The sequence below is a fragment of the Anolis carolinensis genome, unplaced genomic scaffold (assembly GCF_035594765.1).
Source record: "Anolis carolinensis isolate JA03-04 unplaced genomic scaffold, rAnoCar3.1.pri scaffold_10, whole genome shotgun sequence".
Taxonomy (NCBI): domain Eukaryota; kingdom Metazoa; phylum Chordata; class Lepidosauria; order Squamata; family Dactyloidae; genus Anolis; species Anolis carolinensis.
In genome coordinates this window covers 6,521,162-6,542,341 of record NW_026943821.1, presented here as the reverse complement: position 1 = coordinate 6,542,341, position 21,180 = coordinate 6,521,162, and the positions used below count along the sequence as shown (strand labels likewise).

At 43.8% G+C, this 21,180-nt stretch overlaps 1 protein-coding gene across 1 annotated transcript; it reads left to right on the top strand.

Annotated features, from left to right (window-relative positions):
• The first annotated feature begins 1,435 nt into the window (after nucleotides 1–1,435).
• qpctl (glutaminyl-peptide cyclotransferase like) lies at nucleotides 1,436–12,564 on the top strand. Its single transcript, XM_062962173.1, has 7 exons — nucleotides 1,436–1,838; nucleotides 2,012–2,161; nucleotides 5,736–6,023; nucleotides 8,450–8,602; nucleotides 9,013–9,112; nucleotides 10,704–10,820; nucleotides 11,802–12,564. Exons 1-7 carry the CDS (start codon nucleotides 1,617–1,619, stop codon nucleotides 11,945–11,947), a joined length of 1,176 nt encoding a protein of 391 aa, XP_062818243.1. The 5' UTR covers nucleotides 1,436–1,616; the 3' UTR covers nucleotides 11,948–12,564.
• The last annotated feature ends 8,616 nt before the right edge of the window (nucleotides 12,565–21,180 follow it).

Here is a 21,180-nt window from a genome sequence, read left to right as displayed (position 1 = left end):
TAAAAAATATTGGGGTGGGGATGTCTCATTGGGCGCCGGCGAGGTGGAGGCGCGGCTTATTTGGTGGCCACGCCCCTATGACTAATCTAGGAGAGAGGACCAGGAAGAAGGCGGCCATTAAGTGGCCACGCCCCACTCCGCTTGAGCACTGGGAAGGGCGCAGAGGAGAGGCGGGGCTTCTTCGTGGCCACGCCTCCCATCGTCTGAGAAGTGAAGACCAAAGAAATTGCGGGGTATCTTCATAGCCACTCCTCCCGCCGCCTTAAAATGAGGAAGAGGACGAGGTAGAAGGAGGAGCTTTTTGTGTGGCCACGCCTCCCCTGTGGCCACTAAAGGGGACAACGGGGAGGCGGGGCTTCTTCTCCAGAGAGCGGTTGGGGGGAGTGGCCACTAAGAAGCCCCTCCTTTCTTTGGGTCCTCTTCCAAGTTCGGCTGATGATGGGGCGTGGCTACTAAGAAGCCCCGCCTTCGGTTTTTTCTTTCGTGACCATTGGGAATGAAGACAAGGGAAGGCGGAGCTTCTTAGTGACCACGCCCCCGCAGCGTCTGATTGGCGGAAGAGAAGGCAAAGAAAACCACGTCCCTTCGGCCTGTGATGGGAGTGAACATAAGGGAAGGCGGGGCTTCTTAGTGACCACGCCCCCGCAGCGTCTGATGGGGGAAGAGAAGGCAAAGAAAGCCACGTCCTTTCGGCCGGTGATAACATAAGGGAAGGCGGAGCTTCTTACTGACCACGCCCCCGAAGCGTCTGATTGGCGGAAGAGAAGGCAAAGAAAGCCACGTCCCTTCGGCCTGTGATGAACATAAGGGAAGGCGGGGCTTCTTAGCGACCACGCCCCCGCAGCGTCTGATTGGCGGAAGAGAAGGCAAAGAAAGCCACGTCCCTTCGGCCTGTGATGGGAGTGAACATGAGGGAAGGGGGAGCTTCTTAGCGACCACGCCCCCGAAGCGTCTGATTGGCGGAAGAGAAGGCAAAGAAAGCCACGTCCCTTCGGCCTGTGATGAACATAAGGGAAGGCGGAGCTTCTTAGTGACCACGCCCCCTCAATGTTTGATTGGCGGAAGAGAAGGCAAAGAAAGCCACGTCCTTTCGGCCTGTGATGAACATAAGGGAAGGCGGGGCTTCTTAGTGACCACGCCCCCGAAGCGTCTGATGGGGGAAGAGAAGGCAAAGAAAGCCACGTCCTTTCGGCCTGTGATGAACATAAGGGAAGGCGGGGCTTCTTAGCGACCACGCCCCCGCAGCGTCTGATGGGGGAAGAGAAGGCAAAGAAAGCCACGTCCTTTCGGCCTGTGATGAACATAAGGGAAGGCGGGGCTTCTTAGTGACCACGCCCCCGAAGCGTCTGATTGGCGGAAGAGAAGGCAAAGAAAGCCACGTCCCTTCGGCCTGTGATGAACATAAGGGAAGGCGGGGCTTCTTAGTGACCACGCCCCCTCAATGTTTGATTGGCGGAAGAGAAGGCAAGGAAAGCCACGTCCTTTAGGTCTGCGATGGGTGTGAACCTAAGGGAAGGCGGGGAAAGCCACGCCCCCTATGCGTGTGATGATAGGGAACCTAGGGGAAGGCGGAGCTTCTCTGTGGCCCCGCCCCTCAGGCGGTGCTCTTGGGGGCCATGCGGAAAGGGCCCCGCCGCGGCAGACGTGGGATGGGCTCCTCCCGGGAAGGCTCGGATGCGAGTGGCTTCTCCATCGGGACTTCCAAGCGGCGGAGGATCCCCAAGCTCCTGCTGGTGCTGCTGCTCCTGGCGGGAGGCTCCTTCCTGGGCCTTTCCCTGGTGCTTTGGGGCTGGGAGGCTGAGCCTGCCCTGAGGCAGGAGGAGGAGGGAGAAGGCCAGGTAAGAGCTAGGCCCAGCCAGCCCTCCAGGTGGTTTGGACTACAACTCCCACAATTCCTAACAGCCGGCAGGCTGTTAGGAATTGTGGGAGTTGTAGTCCAAACCACCTGGAGGGCCCAAGTTGGCCCAGGCCTGATCTGGATCCATTCCTAAGTCTGTACCTATCTTTCTAGGAGGTGGATCACAAACCTCGGAGTCTGTCCAGCTCTCAGCTGAAAAACTTGGCTTCACAGGTGGATCTGCAAAGACTTTGGGAAAGTTACCTGCAGCCTTTGCTAACTGAGAGATTCCCCGGCAGCCCCGGCAACAAGAAGGTCCGGCAGGTGAGTCAGGGATTCATACAGCCCAGCCTGACAGGTAAAAATATGCATCTTAAAGGTAGGATACAAAGAAATATGATACTAATAACGGGACTACCATTCCCATCCAGCTGCCCAAAAAGTAAGGGAGTTTTTTTTTCGTGTCAGGAGCAATTGGAGTTGCTTCTGGAGTGAGAGAATTGGCCGTCTGCAAGGACGTTGCACAGGGGACACCTGGATTTTTTTTTGATGTTTTACCAACCTTGTAAATTATTATTATTATTATTATTATTAAACTTTATTTGTACCCCGCTAGCATCTCCCGAAGGACTCGATGCGGCTTACAAAGGCCAAGGCCTCAACACACAATATAACAATACAAAACAAAAGGCAAATTAAAAACAATTAAAACAGTGTAAATATTCTGCACTTTGGCCCAAATCCGTGTATTCATCTCCTATTTTAACATTTTATTTTGTATGTTGACCTTTTATGACTGTTTTATTGATGCTGGTGTTTTATTGTTGAGTAATTTGTTTTATTGTTTTGCTATTGTTATTATATTGTTGTGTTTGGGCATGGCCCCATGTAAGCCGCCCCGAGTCCCTTTGGGGAGATGGGGCGGGGTATAAGAATAAAGTTATTATTATTATTATTATTGTGGGAGGCTTCTCTCATGTCCCTGCATGGAGCTGGAGCTGAAAGAGGGAGCTCATCCGCGCTTTCCCCGGGTGGGATTCGAACCTGGCAGCTTTCAGGTCAGCAACCCAACCTTCAAGTCAAACTATTTAGTTGCTTGTGATTTCCTTTTTTTTCATTATTTTTAAAATGTATTTGTTATGCAATGCTTTTGACACGAAATAAATAAATAAGTCATGAGGCTTTTATCCCCTAGGCCACTGGAGGCTCCATAAGTAAGGGATGATGGGATAGGTAGTGCAGCAATGTTGTCTGATTGTTATTGTTCTATTTGGTTTTTATATATTTATTGTTATTTATTAAAATTATTAAATTGTTAAATCACAAACCCAGGAAGCAGCCAGGCTTTGAAGCTGCAAAGCCATTCAATGAAGGTGGCCAATTGCAACATTCACACTTGCCTCAAACAGGCAAGAGTTCTTTCTCCCACCCTGGACATCATTCATCTTAAGCAGCGGAGGGGGAAAAGGAAGGTGCCTGCGGCTTTTAGGAATGGTCGGAGTTGGAGTCCAAAACACCTGCAGGGCCGAAGTTTGCCCATGCCTAATCTAACCCTATTAGAAATGGGATTTCTTGCTTCCATGAATCCACAGCTGGCAAGAGGCAGTCCTTTGTGCCCTTGTTATTGAGCCATAAGAGCAATTCATTGTATGTTGGCCATAAATAATTGTCGCACAATAACACCAATGTTCTCTTTCTTTCGCATCTGCAAGAATGGAGGCCAGTGTCAGATTATTAAGTGCTGCACATTGGAGGATAGTTGAAGTGGGAGAATCTTCATTTAAACTCTTAAGCACTGGGCAGACCCATTGAAAAGGGGATTGTTTTTATTTTATTCTATTTTAATGTTGGTATGTTTTCTAGTTTTTACCATGTATACTAGCTGTGGCCAGCCACGCGTTGCTGTGGCGTTGTCTGGTGGTGTTGGTGATTTTTTTTTTTTCGTGTCAGGAGCAACCGGAGTTGCTTCTGGAGTGAGAGAATTGGCCGTCTGCAAGGACGTTGCCCAGGAGATGCCCGGATGTTTTGATGTTTTTACCATCCTTGTGGGAGGCTTCTCTCATGTCCCCGCATGGAGCTGGAGCTGATAGAGGGAGCTCATCCACACTCTCCCCAGGTGGGTGTTGGTGAGAACTTGTTGAGGCTGGATGGCCATCTGTCAGGAGTGCTTGGATTGTGTCCCCCTGCATGGTAGAAGGACGTTGATCTGGACGATCCTTAGAGGTCACTCCAAACCTTAGGATTGTATGATGATGTTGTTATTATTATTATTAGTAGTAGTAATAATAGTATTAGTATTGAGAGGCTGGGTGGCCATCTGTTGGGAGTGCTTGGATTGTGTCCTGCATGGCAGAATTGGGTTGGACTGGATGGCCTTTAGGGGTGTCTCCTAACTGTCTGATGCTATGATTCGATGTGTATTATTATTGTGCAGATATTGGATGGCCATCTGTGAGGAGTGGTTGGATTGTGTCCTCCTGCATATAAGGAAGTTGAACTGGATGATCCTTAGGGGTATCTGCTAACCTTAGGATTATTATTATTATTATTATTATTATTATTATTATTATTATTATTATTATTGAGAGGCTGGGTGGCCATCTGTTGGGCTGAGTAGGTTGCTAGGAGACCAAGTGGGTGGAGCTTAGCCTTCTAACTGGCAGCAATTGGATAAAAACAATTATTCCTCTCCCTCTAATTAGGACTTTTTTTTTCTTTTTGTTGTATGAACGTAGAGGCATGGATGAGGGGTTGTGTTGCCAAGTTTAGTGTTTCTGGGATGTGTAGTTTTGTTGTTTTGTCCTAGGCCGAAATTTCATTACCCTTTTATATATATAGATTGTATTGTTCTTACTGTAAGCCACTTTGGAGTCTTTTTGTTAGAGAGAGAAAGCAGGATGTAAATAAAATAATATTTTAAGGTAAAGGTTCCCCCTGACGTTAAGTCCAGTCATGTCTGACTCTGGGGGTTGGTGCTCATCTCCATTTCTAAGCCGAAGAGCCGGCGTTGTCCGTAGACACCTCCAAGGTCATGTGGCCACTGGCATGACTGCATGGAGCGCTGTTACCTTCCCACTGGAGCGGTACCTATTGATCTACTCACATTGGCATGTTTTCGAACTGCTAGGTTGGCAGAAGCTGGAGCTAACAGCAGTCACTCACTCCGCTCCCCGGGTTTGAACCTGGGACCTTTGGGTCTGCAAGTTCAGCAGCTCAGCGCTTTAGCACACTGAGCTACCGGAGGCTCCTTATTATTAATAAGGATATATTATTATTATTACTATTGTTATTATTATTTACATATTGTATTTATTATAAATAATTAATAGTAAATAACTTTTATGTATAAATGTTATTTTATAAATGAAATGTTTATTTTAATTATAATTTATTATTGCTATTAATATATTATAGTATAAATATTATATACTTACAATATAGCTACTATATTACATTTTGTTAGTAAGTAAAGGTAAAGGTTTCCCCTGACGTTAAGTCGAGTCGTGACCAACTCTGGGGGCTGGTGTTCATCTCCATTTCTAAGCCGAAGAGCCGGCGTTGTCCATAGACAACTCCAAGGTCATGTGGCCACTGGCATGACTGCATTACCTATTGATCTACTCACATTGTCATGTTTTCAAACTGCTAGGTTTGACAATGATAATATTTTGACCAAATTCGCAAAGCCAGTATAAATTCTGAATAATTTTAGTGAGATAAAGCAGGATATAAACAAAACAATATTATTTTATTAACACATTATTATATTTATAATATTCGGAATATCTGCATCTTCTGTATTAGAGTATCTCGACGCAGGAACTTATTGAAGTCTAGAACCCTGCATCGCCTCTTAGCTCCTAATTCTTCCCATTGCTCTCCCTTCCTTTGCTCCTAGTTCATCACCGAAAGGCTGCAAAGGCTGCCGGCTTCCTGGCACATAGAGCTGGACTCTTTCCAGCAGCGGACGCCTCGTGGGGCTGTGAGCTTCGCCAACGTGGTGGCCACCTTGGACCCGTCAGCCCCCTCCCGCCTGGCCCTGGCCTGCCACTACGACTCGAAATACTTTCCGCCGGACGAGAAGGGAAGGGTCTTTTTAGGGGCCACGGACTCCGCAGTGCCTTGTTCCATCTTGCTGGAGCTGGCGACGGCGTTAGATAAGGAGCTGCTGAAGTCCAAGAAGCAGGTGAGAAGGAATGGAGGAAAATCATGTTATAGACCTGGAAGGGCCCTCAAGGGTCACCCAGTCCAACCCCCTTCTGCCTGGCAGGAAGACACCATCCGATCCCTCCCGACAAAGGCCATCCAGCCTTTGTTGAATTATAGAATCTTAGACATGGAAGGAGACCTCCAAGGGTCATCCAGTCCAACTCAATTCTACCATGCAGGAAGATACCATCTGATCCCTCCCGGCAGATGGCCATCTGGCCTCTTCTCAAAAGCCTCCAGAGATGGAGACTCTAAAGCAATCCACATTGCACTGCAGTTGGAAGAGACTCCAAAATGCCATCCAGTTCAACTCCATTCTGCTATGCAGGTAGACACCGTCCAATCCCTCCTGACAGATGGCCATCTGATCCCTTTCGATAGATAGCCATCCAACCTCAGTTTAAACACTTCCATACAGTTGGGAGAGATCCCAAAAATACCATCCAGTCCAACCCACTTCTGACAGACAAGAAGACACCATCCGATCCCTCCCGACAGATGGCCATCCAGCCTCAGTTTCAACACTTCCATAGAATCATAGAGTTGGGAGACCCCAAAATGTCATCCAGTCCAACCCAATTCTTACAAATCAAGAAGACACCATCTGATCCCTCCCAACAGATGGTCATCCAGACTAAGCTTAAACTATTAGGAGACTCCACTAGGCTCCAAAGGAGCATATTGGCCTTTAGATGGTTATTAGAAGTATAATTTATAATGCTGGATACCCTGATCATATGAATTGGCTGGTTTTAAACGGCGTTTATATATACCAGTATAGTGTTTTTTGAGGGCTCAGTATTATTTTAAACTGTTTATTTATGTTTACACTATTGCGGTATTTTGTTTTTATTAATTGATATGTGATTGTTGTCTGTGTTATATCATTTACCATATTCGTTTGTTTTGCTGTAAGCCACCCCGAGTCCCTTTGGGAAGAGGGGGCAGGATATAAATAAAACTTATTATTATTATTTTATTGTATGACACAGCAAACAAGATAGATATGCTGGATTTCGTATGACAAAATCACAAGTCAAACACTTCCCAAGTGTCTAGGACTGTGTGATGTATTTTCGGATGATGCGTGCAGATCCCAGTAGGGTGGCCTTTTGCAGTTGACAGATCGTAATTTTGTCAATGTCTATTGTTTCCAAATGCCGGCTGAGATCTTTTGGCATGGCACCCAATGTGCCGATCACCACCGGGACCACCTGCACTGGTTCCTGCCAGAGTCTTTGAAGTTCAATCTTGAGGTCCTGATAGCGGCTGAGTTTTTCCTGTTGTTTTTTGTCAATGTGATTGTCACCTGGGATGGCAACATCAATGATCCAAACCTTTTTCTTTTCCACAACTCTGAGGTCTGGTGTGTTGTGTTCCAGAACTTTGTCAGTCTGGATTCGGAAGTCCCACAGTATCTTTGCGTGCTCATTTTCCAATACTTTTGCAGGTTTGTGATCCCACCAGTTCTTTCCTGCTGGGAGGTGATACTTGAGGCATAAGTTCCAATGGATCATTTGGGCCACATAGTTGTGCCTCTGTAGTCTGTCTGTGCAATTTTCTTACAGCAGCTGAGGAGATGATCAATGGTTTCGTCGGTTTCCTTGCACAGTCTGCATTTTGGGTCATCAGCTGATTTTTCAATCTTGGCCTTAATTGCCTTTGTTCTGATGTCTTGCTCCTGGGCTGCAAGGATCAGGCCTTGTGTCTCCTTCTTCAGGGTCCCATTCGTGAGCCAGAGCCAGGTCTTCTCCTTATCAGCTTTTCCTTCAGTTTTGTCAAGGAACTTTCCATGCAGTGTTTTGTTGTGCCAGCTGTCAGCTCTAGTTTGTAGTGCGGTTTTCTTGTACTGATTTTTTGTCTGCTGTGCTTTGAGGAGTTTCTGATTTTTGACTTCAATCAAAGCAAGTTCTTCACTTTGTTTTACATATTCTGCCAGGGCATGTTCTTCTTCTTTGACTGCTTGTTTTACTTATTATTATTATTATTATTATTATTATTATTATTATTATTATTATTTTGCTGCGGCATCAAACTGTGGGCTCATGTTCAGCTTGGGGTCCAAGATCCCTTTTGGATGAATCCTATATATCTGTGCATTTCATTTTTATTGCTGAAGTGTAGTACTATACATTTCCGAAATCTTGTTCTGGTTGCCGAGAAAGCCTTGAGTCGGAAGTGACTTGGAGGCATGCAGCGATAACACTACTAATTATTATTATTATTATTTGAAACACAAGATGAATCCACAGCAGATACTCTGCTGGCTGTTGTATTGGATCACATGCTGGACACTTCCCAAGTGTCTAGAACTGTGTGATTATTATTATTATTACTGTTGTTGTTATTGTTATTATTATTGGTTCATTGACCAAACCAACCGGTTTCTCTTATGCTTTATAGAGCTCCAAGGTGACGCTCCAATTGGTCTTTTTCGACGGGGAGGAAGCATTCCATGAATGGAGCCCCACGGATTCCCTCTACGGGGCACGCCATTTGGCCCAGCGCATGGCGCAGACTCCGCACCGCCCTGGCATCAACCAGCTCCAAGCCATTGTAAGTAATTTAAAGACTTTGAAACAAACTGTTTGACTCATGCGAGGAATCTTTTGCCGTGCCTTCCTAAGGATACATTTAAGACCCGGCATGGGCAAACTTTAACCCTCAATGTGTTTTGGACTTCAGCTCCCACAATTCCTAACAGCCGGTTGGAGTTGAAGTTTGGAGTTGAAGTCCAAAACACCTGGAGGGCCGAAGTTTGCCCGTGCCTAGTCTTAAATGTGTCCTTAGGAAGGCAGGGTAGTACTATTATTAAGTAGATTGTGGCAGTTGCTTCAGATGACAAATACTGTACTACTGAACAACAGTAGGAAGTCTTGGAAAGGATAGAAAAGCCAATAGGAAGGCTTAGGAAATATATCTGTCACCGTTCCCAGGGTTGTTTTAATGCTCTCTCTTCCTCGCAGTCTCTCTTTGTCCTCTTGGATTTATTGGGCGCCAGGCAGCCAATTATCCGAAACCATTTTCCTGCCACCGCCGGTTGGTTCGAAAGGCTTCTTGGCCTCGGTAAGAGATCTTAATCAATAATCAATCATTTATTATGGTCAGCAGAGCTCTTAAGGGAGAAGGATGGGGAAACACAGACTTTTTCAGGCATTCGTGTCTCAAGGATAATTCATGGAAGGTAAAAGGTAAAGGTTTCCCCTGACGTTAAGTCCAGTCGTGACCGACTCTGGGGGTTGGTGCTCATCTCCATTTCTAAGCCGAAGAGCCGGCGTTGTTCATAGACACCTCCAAGGTCATGTGGCCGGCATGACTGCATGGAGTGCCCTTACCTTCCTGCCAGAATGGTACCTATTGATCTACTCGCATGTTTTCGAACTGCTAGGTTGGCAGGAGCTGGGGCTAACAGCAGGTGCTCATTCCGCTCCCGGGATTTGAACCTGGGACCTTTTGATCCGCAAGTTCAGCAGCTCAGTGTTTTAACGCACTGTGCCACCCCCAAAGGCCATCTAGTCCAACCCACTTCTGCCAGGCAGGAAAAGCACAATCAAAGCACTCCCTGGCTTGAGCCATCAGGCGAGGCGGATAATAAATAAAATTTATTATTATTATCCCCAAGAAATTTAGTAAATTATTGTATTTCTATGTCTATTTGTTTTTGAATTTGTTGCACCCCGCCAAGCCATATTATTATTATTATTATTATTTTATTATTATTATTATTTTATTATGACACAGTAAACAAGATAGACATGCTGGATTTCATATCACAAAATCACAAGTCGAACACTTCCCAAGTGTCTAGGACTGTGTGATGTATTTTCGGATGATGCGAGCAGATCCCAGTAGGGTGGCTTTTTGCAGTTGGCAGATCGTAATTTTGTCAATGCCTATTGTTTCCAAATGCCGGCTGAGATCTTTAGGCACGGCACCCAGTGTGCCGATCACCACCGGGACCACCTACACTGGTTTCTCTGCCAGAGTCTTTGAAGTTCAATCTTGAGGTCCTGATAGCGGCTGAGTTTTTCCTGTTGTTTTTCGTCAATGCGACTGTCACCTGGGATGGCGACAGCAATGATCCAAACCTTTTTCTTTTCCACAACTGTGATGTCTGGCGTGTTGTGTTCCAGAACTTTGTCAGTCTGGATTCGGAAGTCCCACAGTATCATCATCATCATCATCATCATCATCATCATCATCATCATCATCATCATCATCATCATCATCATCATCATCATCATCTTCTTCTTCTTCTTCTTCTTCTTCTTCTCTCCATTAAATGTAGTAATTTATTGTATTTTTATGTTTATTTGTTTTTGAATTTGTTGCATCCCACCTCGAGCTATCAGGAGAGGCGGGTAAATGTATTATTATTATTATTATTATTATTATTATTATTATTATTTACTTACTTACTCCAAACTACATTGGATTAATTCAGATCCACTTTGAATTACATTATTTAATCCAAATCACCTTGGAGGAAGGCAGGGTTGTACATGGAATGGATGCGCAAAGGAATATTTAAGTCCCAACTCCCATCAGCCTACCAACTGTTAGGAATTGTGGGAGTTGTAGTTCAAAACACTTGGAGGGCCGAAGTTTGCCCATGCCTGCAAAGGCCTTCCTTCATGCCCTTTGTCTCTTTCTGCAGAGAAGCGTCTCCATCGGCTCGGCCTTCTGGAGTCCCATCCACAGGAGCAGCTGTACTTCCAACCAGAGCCCTTCTACCACCTCATTGAAGACGACCACGTGCCCTTCCTCCAGAAAGGTACCTCCTCTCCCTTTTTCCCCCTCAAAGCCATAAGAAATAACAGCAACAACAATAAATCTTGCACTTGCATAGAAGTGCAAACGACCTTGGATTTTCCTGTGTGTTTTCCTTTGCCAAATGTGTTCCCTTCCTACTGTTATTAGTGTTAGCCACTTCGGGTAAAGCAGGATAGTAATAATAATAACATAATTTTTTCATACATAAATGCATTGCCTTAGACTAGCTAAAGGTCTCAGGTACAAATGTGTCAGGTCTGAATGCATTTTTTCAAAACTGGAAAGTGTTTGAGAAAGTTGCTCAGAGCCACTTTGGGTCTCAACCAAGAGAAGCAATAATAATGATAATGATAATCTATATATGTAAAAGGGTAATAAAATTTCGGCCTAGAACAAAACAACAAAACTACACATTCCAGAAACACTAAACTTGGCAGCACAACCCCTCATCCATGCCTCTATGTTCATACAACAAAAAGAAAAGAAAAATAAAGTCCTAATTAGAGGGAGATGAATAATTGTTTTCATCCAATTGCTGCCAGTTAAAAGGCTAAGCTCCGCCCACTTGGTCTCCTAGCAACCCACTCAGCCCAGGGGACAGGCAGAGTTAGGCCTCACTTAGGCCTCTTCCCCACTGCCTATAAAATACAGATTATCAGATTTGAACTGGATTATATGGCAGGGTAGACTCAAGGCCCTTCCACACAGCTATATAACCCATTTATAATCTTATATTATTTGCTTTGAACTGGATTATCTTGACTCCACACTGCCATATAATCCACTTCAGTGTGCAGTCGGATACAACTGGACTTAATGTCAGGAGAAAACCTTTACCCTTTACTTTAACTACCACCAATTCCTCAATACTTTATTTCCCATACCACCAGACTTCGCCACAGCAACGCGTGGCCGGGCACAGCTAGTGATAATATAATCTTGGTCTTGCATGGAACTGCCAATGTGTTTTCTTTTGCCAAAGGTGTTCCCATCCTTCACCTCATTGCCACCCCGTTCCCCGAAGTCTGGCACACGATGGAAGACACTGAAGCACATCTCCATCCACCCACCGTCCAAAACCTATGTACGATCCTGGCTGCTTTCCTAGCAGAGTATTTGCACCTATAGATGGAGGGCATCTGTCGGACGACCTGAGCCACGATCCGATGGAGACTGTTACAGAGAATGATATCAGGTACCTAAATGTACCCTGGTACATTTATTGGTTTGCAACCCAAGAGGAATGAGGTGATATGGCATAGCTATGAACTGCCATTTTGACCCATGGATCCTGCAGGAAGTGTTGCCAACCAACCAAGAGGACCACAATCTGTGCAGAAGAGGCAAACGAATCAAAGGACTTCCTTCTTCCCTTGAGATTCTTTTTTTTGGCAGAACAAGTTTTGCCAAAGATAAGACGAGTCTCACTTTGTCCAACTTTGATGCAGTCCTTTGCTTGCAAATCCAGCAAGACGCCCACTGCTAAAAATAATTTTTTTGTGACCATGTTGCCTTCCTGAGCCATTTCAGAGACCTCGTTTCATGGCAGAAACCACCCAAATGCTCAATTTCTTGGTTTCACAAATATTGAATTTCATCGCATAATAGATACACCCTCATTTTTGGGGTGCCCAACAATGGTATTTTTGTTTTCCTCATATAATAGTCCCAGTCCCCCCCATTTCAGGCTGGTTTCCCTTCTTTATCCGAAGGCAGTTAAAAACAATAAAATTGTGGTCTCTGAAGCTCCACTCTTCTCTTCTTTCTCTTTTCTCCAAGATAAGGCATTTTCAAAACTATTAAATGGAGGTCTCTGGAGATCCACTCTTCTCATCTCCCTCCTTTCTCTGAGGACGTAATGTAGTTTACAAAAGGATCCGAGCTGCAAAGTCCTTCATTCCATATTTTTAAAACTGCCTTGCCTTGGAGGGAGGAGAAAGGAAAGGAGAGTGGAGCTTCAGAGACCTCCATTTATTTGTAATTTTATATAATACTAGCTTTGCCTGGCCATGCGTTGCTGTGGCTTATGCTTTCAGAGTGTTGCTCTTTATTTACTGTCCTGATTTTAGAGATTATATTGTTCTGTATTATTATACCGCAGTAATTATTACATATTATATTTATTATCTTATATTATCTGGCTAGAACTGGATTATATGAGGCCCCTTCTAAAATGCACACTGAAGTGGATTATATGGCAGTGTGGAGTCCAGATAATCCAGTTCAAGCAGATAATATAAGATTATAAATGGGTTATATAGCTGTGTGGAAGGGCCTTGAGTCTACACTGCCATATACTGTAATCCAGTTAAAATCTGATAATCTGTATTTTATAGGCAGTGTGGAAGAGGCCGAAGTGAGGCCTAACTCTGCCTGTCCCCTGGGCTGAGTGGGTTGCTAGGAGACCAAGTGGGCGGAGCTTAGCCTTCTAACTGGCAGCAATTGGATAAAAACAATTTTTCCTCTCCCTCTAATTAGGACTTCATTTTCTTCTTTTTATTGTATGAACGTAGAGGCATGGATGAGGGGTTGTGCTGCCAAGTTTAGTGTTTCTGGGATGTGTAGTTTTGTTGTTTTGTCCTAGGCCGAAATTTCATTACCCTTTTATATATATAGATTTGTAATATTTTTGTGCACAAAACAAAGTTTGAGCACTGAACCATCAGAAAACAAAGATATCACTATCTCAGACACCCAAGTGAACAATTTTGGATTATGAAATTCCATATAAGGAATGCTCAGTAGAATCATACATAACTGACATGAAAACAGTCAGGGTCCATTCTTTATCAGGCTAGGAACTGTGGGATTTTCTGTCTTTTCAAACTCTACTTCTCCAGCCTTAACTAGGAGCCAAATGCTTCACCACTATTCCCAAACAACTTGAAGAACAGTCATTTTACAGCTTTTAAACTGCTTTGCCATTGGAAAAGGAAGGAAGAGAAGAATCTGTCCCAAATGGCTCTGCAGTTTTAAACAAACGAACTGAGCTATTGATCATCCCCTCTTCCCTTTCAGAGGAAAGGCATTTTATATACAAACAACAAACGAGGAAAAAATATGGATTTTTTTCCTCACATAATAGTCACTATAATGTGACTATTATTTAGAGAAATATGGTATTTCTACTATGATGGAAGCAGTGTGTCCTCTGGGATGGATCTCAGTCACCTACCTCTGGTACCATTGTCCCTTGCAATGTCTGTCTTATCCCAAGGTGTTCTTTTTATTGTATTGTCAGGCCTTGGAGGCCTTTTTCAGAAAATATGGGTGATAAAAGGTCAACTATTACCAATTTCTGTCTGGAGTCTCATTGGGTCATAGCACCGATATAACTCTAGAGGTAAACTATTCTTCTCTTTGATTTCTCCTACGAGAAGCAGAGGCAAGAATATGAAAGAGGAAGAAAGATTGTATCTAGACCTATCTTATCAAAATCACTTCGTTTTCCAATTTATAATAAAGCAGATTAACATAGCTCTCGTTTTCAAAACTTCCTATATATATATATATATAGGGATCGTATATACTGTATTAACACAGCTCTCTAAAAACTTCAAGAACACCTGTCTTTCAGATTGTATATATTAACACTGTTCTCTTTAAAAACATCAAGATCATTCATATATAGATAGCTATTAACCTGTCTAAAAACTTTGAGAACATTCATATATCTATAGATATATATCTTACAGATTTTTTTTTATTGCGTGTCAAAAGCATTGGTACAGCAAATACATTTCAAATAATGGAAATAAAATAAAAAAGAAAAGAAATCACAAGCAACTAAATAGTTTTGGACCAAAAGCGGGCAACAGCAACCGCATTGTCCGTAGCTTTAAACAACTCCTCCTCCGTACATGAGGCAGGGCATTGTGGGCAAGCATACATATGCGGAGTTGTTTGTTCAGCTCCACAGTCACACAAGGTGGAGGATTCCTCCAGGTAGTGCCACCTTGCCAAGTTGTCTTTTGATCTGCCCACTCCGCTTCTGAGTCTGTTCAGGGACTTCCAAGTTGCCCATTCTTGGTTTGCCCCTGGAGGAAGGAAGACCCTCATGGGGGGCCATCCAGTTAGAATTGCCAGGTTTAGCTGCCCAGAGGGACACCTTTGCTGTTGCTGGAGGAACATCAAGAGGAGTGTTGGTTCTCATGAAGCCCTTCCTTGATTTGAGTCTGGTGGGAGGAGGGTGATAGCCATGCAGTGGGTGGCTTTCACAATGTTCGACCTTTTTTCTCTCACCGTTAGCAGCAACTTCCCGTCGCACGTCAGGAGGGACAATGCCAGCTAACTTGTAGAGTTTATCAACAGGTGTAGGTTTAAGGCATCCTGTGATGATTCTGCATGTTTCATTCAGTGCTATGTCCACCTGCTTTGCATGGGCAGACTTGTGCCAAACAGGACAGGCAGACTCTGCAGTTGAGAAAGACAAGGCCAGGGCTGATGTTCTTATTACTTGTGGGTCTGCTCCCCATGCGCTGCCAGTCAGTTTCCGCAGGATGTTATTGCGTGCAGCTACTTTGTGCTTGGTGTTCATGCCGTGTTTCCTATATGTTAGTGTTCGGTCTAAGGTGACACCAAGGTATTTAGGATGGAAACAGTGTTCGAGCTCTTGGCCTTCCCAAGTAACTTTCAGTTTCCTGTTGGCTTCGCGGTTACGTAGGTGGAAAGCACACACTTGTGTCTTGGCAGGGTTGGGCTTCAGGTGGTTCTCTTTGTAGTAGCTGGAGAGATCTTTCAAGGCATTGGTGAGTTGCTTTTCAACTGTTTCAAAATCTTTTGCTTGTGTTGTAAGGCCAAGGTCATCAGCATATATAAAGCTCTTTGTGAGTGGTGGTTGTGGCTGGTCGTTCGTGAAGATGTTAAATAAGGTCGGTGCAAGAACGCTGCCTTGGGGTAAACCATTCTTTTGCCTCCTCCATCTGCTTTTCTGGCTCTGAAACTCCACATAGAAGCTGCGGTTTTCTAAGAGGGTCTGGACAGTTTTTGTAAAGTCAAAGTCCCGGGTGATATGGTAGACTTTATGCAGCATTTTTCTATGTTGCACCGTGTCATAGGCTGCCGTAAGGTCCACAAAGACTGTTCCCGTAATGCAGCCTTTCTCATAGCCTTCCTCGATATGTTCAGTCAGATGAAGAATTTGACCTGTACAGTTTTTCCCTGGTCTGAAACCTGCTTGTTGTGCAATAAGCTTGGGTTTGATAACAGGTCCTAGTCGATTTAATAGCATCTTCTCATAGACTTTATATAGATGACATAAGAGGGAGATTGGTCGATAGTTCCTGGCATTGGAGGCATCTTTACCAGGTTTTAAGATGGCAATTATCTTAGTTTTCCTCCATGCTCTGGGAATCTGTTTGTGTGCCAGGCATTGATTGTAGAATTTCAAAAGCCAGTTTTCAGCTTTGGCCCCCAAGTGTTTGATTTGCTCCATCATCAGGTCATCTAGGCCAGGTGCTTTACCAGTCTTACATCGTTTGATGGCTTCTCTGAGTTCTTTCAGGTTTAGAGGAGAAGACAACTGGTGCGTTTCAATCTTGCAGATTGTATATATTAACACAGCTCTCCCTTTGAAAAGTTCAAGATCATATATACAAACACAGTTATATTTATATATATAAATCTTAAAGTTTCTAAGTGACCATCATGCATGATTAGGAGGCCATTCTTTGCGGCATTAGTCTCTCTAGCAGTTTGGTCGCTTGCAAAATGTGTGCCACATTTTTGCCACAAGGAGGCAGCATCAGCACAGAGATGTGCTAGCATTAAAAAACACATGACAACCTTTTTTGGGGACTAATTTAGGGTCTTCCTAGTTTGCAAAAAGTACATTATAAATGCTGTTTCTTTCCCATAATCGCCATTATCTGGAACAGGCCTTCTCCATCATATTTGTAGAGAGACAATTTCAATGCCTTTACTATCTATCTATCTATCTATCTATCTATCTATCTATCTATCTATCTATCTATCGGGAAGGACAAAGAACTATTCCACCACTAAATAGGTCTCCTCTAATAATAATAATAATAATAATAATAATAATAATAATAATAATAATAATAATAATACTTTATTTATACCCCGCCACCATCTCCCCAACGGGGACTCGGGGCGGCTTACACGGGGCCATGCCCAAGACAGTACAATATAACAAAATATAAAAACAACATATCAAAATACAATTAAACAATACAAGAATAACAATGCACAGTACAGAACAAAATCAAAGCAAAAGCAACATAACAAGGGCGGGCCGCATGGACACAAAGTTAAAACTCTAATGAAGGATCTCTTCGAAACAAAGTAAATTTATTGAAATTGCCTCTCGACACATATAATAGATGGGGCGGGATATAAAAATAAAATTATTATTATTTTATTGTATGACACAGCAAACAAGATAGACATGCTGGATTTCATATCACAAAATCACAAGTCGAACACTTCCCAAGTGTCTAGGACTGTGTGATGTATTTTCAGATGATGTGTGCAGATCCCTGTAGGGTGGCCTTTTGCAGTTGACAGATTATTATTATTATTATTATTATTATTATTATTATTATTATTATTATTAACATTGAGGCTGAGTGGTCATCTGTCAGGGGTGTTTTGCTTGTGCTTTTGGTGCACAAAAGTAGAAGGGGATTGGACTAAATGGTCCAAGGGGTCTCTTCCCATCCTCTTTATTATTTTTATTATGATTATGATTATAATTAACATTGAGGCTGCATTTGTTCCCGTTTGTTTGTTTTTTTACTTCAAAATAAGAGATGTGCAGTGTGCATAGGAATTTGTTTATAGGGTTTTTTTTTCTTCAACTATAGTCCGGCCCTCCAACGGTCTGATGGACCGTGAACTGGCCTCCTGTTTAAAAAGCTTGGGAACCCCTGGTGTAGACGCACCTATAATTCAACAAAATGCAACAAAGTGGAGGAAAGCTAGAGTATTGATGTTTACAGAAACCAGGAAATTGATTTATAACCTGCAGCCACAGCCCTCTGGATTCTCACCTTTTAATTAAAGGCAAATCTTGCTCTCTAATTAAGAAGAAGCAAGGAGAAACTCAAGCTGGGGGCTAACAGTTATTCAATAAAAAAGGAAACGTGCTCCGACCGAGAATTATTCAGATCAGTGAACCCAGAGGCATTTCGAGCCATGAAGAGCAACCGAGTGCCAATGTAGAACCAAATATAAAGCAACCCTATCTATAATAAGGTGAAAGAGGCACCTCTCTGGGTGCCCTTTGGCAGCAGTGGTTTTTCACAAAAGACCCGAAATATCTCCTTAGGCACAGCTCACCTGACCTGGTTGTTTCATTTTGTATGTGAGTAACATTATTGAGAGTAAATAAGTGTTTGGAATGTGTTTTTCTTTTCTATGGAGCACAGCAAACAGAGCAATTGATCACCAACTGAATACTGGAGAGTTTTGGGAAGAATTCACCATGATTTATAGGAGTTGTTGGTACTGGGATGTATAGTTCACCTGCAATCTAAGAGTACTCTGAATTCCACCAACAATGGACCTGGAGCTAACTTGGCACACAGAACCCCCATGACCAACAAAAAATACTGGAGGTCTTCATAGGATTCATAGGAGTTGTAGTTCACCTACATCCAGAGCGCACTATAAACCCAAATAATGATGAATCTGGGCCAAACTTGGCATGTATACTCAATATGCCCACATTTGAATACTGGTGGGCTTTGAGGGGAAATGGCCGGGACATTTCGGAGTTGTAGGTATTGGGATTTATAGTTCACTTATAATCAATGAGCACTCTGAACTCCACCAAAGATGAAATTGGACCAGACTTGGTGCACAGAGCCCCCATGACCAGCAAAAAATACTGGAGACCTTTGGGGGGAATTCACCTTGATTTGGGGGAGTTGAAGTTCATCTACATCCAAACCACACTATGAACCCAAACACTGATAGATCTCTAGACCAAACTGGGCACACATAGCTGATATGCCGAAATTTGATTACTGGAGGAGCTTGGGGGGGGGGGGGGACTGACCTTCCCTTCTGGGAGTTGTAGTTCACCCACAACCAGAGAAACGGTGACCTCCACCAATTATGTTTTTGTATGGCTTCTCTTTTTTGTGAAGTGTGGGAAGCAAGACCTATTTTTGGGTATGTTTTCTGCCTCTGGAGCCAATTTTCCTCTAAAGGAGTACTAACGCCCAGGAACATGTTGGTTTCATTGATTTGAGACATATGAAAGAAGAAAGAAAAGATAGTGGGACAGATCAATGATAGGAAGAAAGAGAGAGGGAGAGAAGGAAGGAAGGAAAGAAGGACGGACAGAAGGAAGGAAGGAAGCAGGCAGGCAGGCAAGAAGGAAGGAAGGAAGGAAAGAAGGAAGAAAAAGGGAGGGAGGGAGGGAGGGAAGGAAAAGGAAGGAAAGAAAGAAGGAAGGAAAGAAGGAAGCAGGCAGGGAGGCAAGAAGGAAGGAAGGAAGGAAAGAAGGAAGAAAAGGAAAGAAAGAAAGAAGGAAGGAAAGAAAGAAGGAAAGAAGGAAGCAGGCAGGGAGGCAAGAAGGAAGGAAGGATAGAAGGAAGGAAAGGAAGGAAAAGGAAGGAAAGAAAGAAGGAAGGAAAGAAGGAAGAAAAAGGAAGGAAGGGAGGGAGGGAGTGAAGGAAGGAAGGAAGGAATGAACGAAGGAAGGAAGGAAGGAAAGAAGGAAGAAAAAGGAAGGGAGGGAGGGAAGGAAGGGAGGAAGAAAAAGGAAAGAAAGAAGGAAGCAGGCAGGCAAGGAAGGAAGGATAGAAGGAAGGAAGGATAGAAGGAAGGAAGGAAAGGAAAGGAAAGAGAGAGAGAAAAAGAGAGAGAGAGAGAGAGAGAGAGAAAGAGAGAGAGAGAAAGAGAGAGAGAGAAAGAGAGCGAAAGAGAGAGAGAGAGAGAGAGAGAGAGAGAGAGAGAGAAAGAAAGAGAAAGAAAGAAAGAGAGAAAGAAAGAAAGAGAAAGAAAGAGAAAGAAAGAGAAAGAAAGAAAGAAAGAGAAAGAAAGAAAGAGAAAGAAAGAAAGAGAAAGAAAGAAACAAAGAGAGAAAGAGAGAAAGAAAGAGAGAAAGAGAGAAAGAAAGAAAGAGAGAAAGAAAGAAAAAGGAAGGAAGCAGGCAGGCAGGCAGGCAGGCAGGCAGGCAGGCAAGAAGGAAGGAAGGAAAGGAAGGAAGGAAGGAAGGAAGGAAGGAAGGAAGGAAGGAAGGAAGGAAGGAAGGAAGGAAGGAAGGAAAAGGGAGGAAAGAGGCAGGCAGGCAGGAAGGAAGGAACGATGGAAAGAAGGAAGAAAAAGGAAGGAAGGAAGGAAAGAAGGAAAGAAAGAAGCAAGGAAGGAAAGAAGGATCCAGTCTACCCTGAATATAACATTCTGGTGGGGAAAGTCTTCTTATTACCTTATGTATCTATTTTGAGCTTTTGGGAAGCACCTGGTGGTGGGGAGCAAGATAGCTGGACAACACCTATCTCCTTTGGCCCGATGAGCAGGGCATTCGCATCCCGAGGAGCCCAAGGAAGCCAACAGCTTCTGTTATCTTCAGAACACACTTCAGGCTTCTGCTGTTGCAGCAGCTGACAAAACATATTGGATAACAGAGACCACAGATTGGCGTAGCAGCGTGGGGCGATGGAGTGGAACAAGAGGCTCTGAGCCAAAAAAACGACTCCGAGATTGAAACTGCACAAGTCTGGGAGTCTCAGCGATCTGTAGTTTAGACCAATTCCAATCACAGGATCCTAGCATTGGAAGAGGCCCCAAGGGCTGTCTATTCCGTCCGCGGGAAAACACAATCCAAGACATAATCCAAGCCCTCCCCTCCCTTTTCCATCCTTGGGGATTTAACCGATTAACACAATTAAGAGCACCATGGTTTCTAATAAATTTTCATAATTTCACTCACCGGGGAGCAAGATGGTGATAGAGATGCATCAGATATTTGGGGCTTGGCAGAAGGGTTTGCATATTCAAGAATAAATTAACGGCATTTTCTGTAGATGGTTTTGATGGTGCCATGAGGCTTTTCTCCCCTTGTTTTTTTTGCCTGTTTCCCTCTCTTGCTGTTGGGACCCTGATAAAAGGCTGCTATCTCTTCCAGCAGATCCATCTGGGAGAAATCATTCCCAATGGAGCAATGTATTCTTCACTTTAATCCCCCCAAATGCATAATTAATTTGCTATAATGCGGACAGAAGGCTGGGGGCAGGAAAGGTGTGCTCAGAGTTGGAAAAGAGAGATATCCGGATGGGATGGGTGTGTGCATCTGTCCATGGCCATTAGTCACAATAGCTATCTTGAGCCTCCAGCTGTCAGTACAGTCAACCGGCGAAGACTACCCTTTCTAGAGCAGGCATGGGGCT

Bases quoted from the DNA above. Each gene is read 5' to 3' on its own strand.
- qpctl (XM_062962173.1), top strand. From the start codon at position 1,617: ATGCGGAAAGGGCCCCGCCGCGGCAGACGTGGGATGGGCTCCTCCCGG. The intron at 6,024-8,449 runs GTGAGAAGGAAT...TATGCTTTATAG, and splicing joins TGCTGAAGTCCAAGAAGCAG to AGCTCCAAGGTGACGCTCCA. The intron at 8,603-9,012 runs GTAAGTAATTTA...TCTTCCTCGCAG, and splicing joins TCAACCAGCTCCAAGCCATT to TCTCTCTTTGTCCTCTTGGA.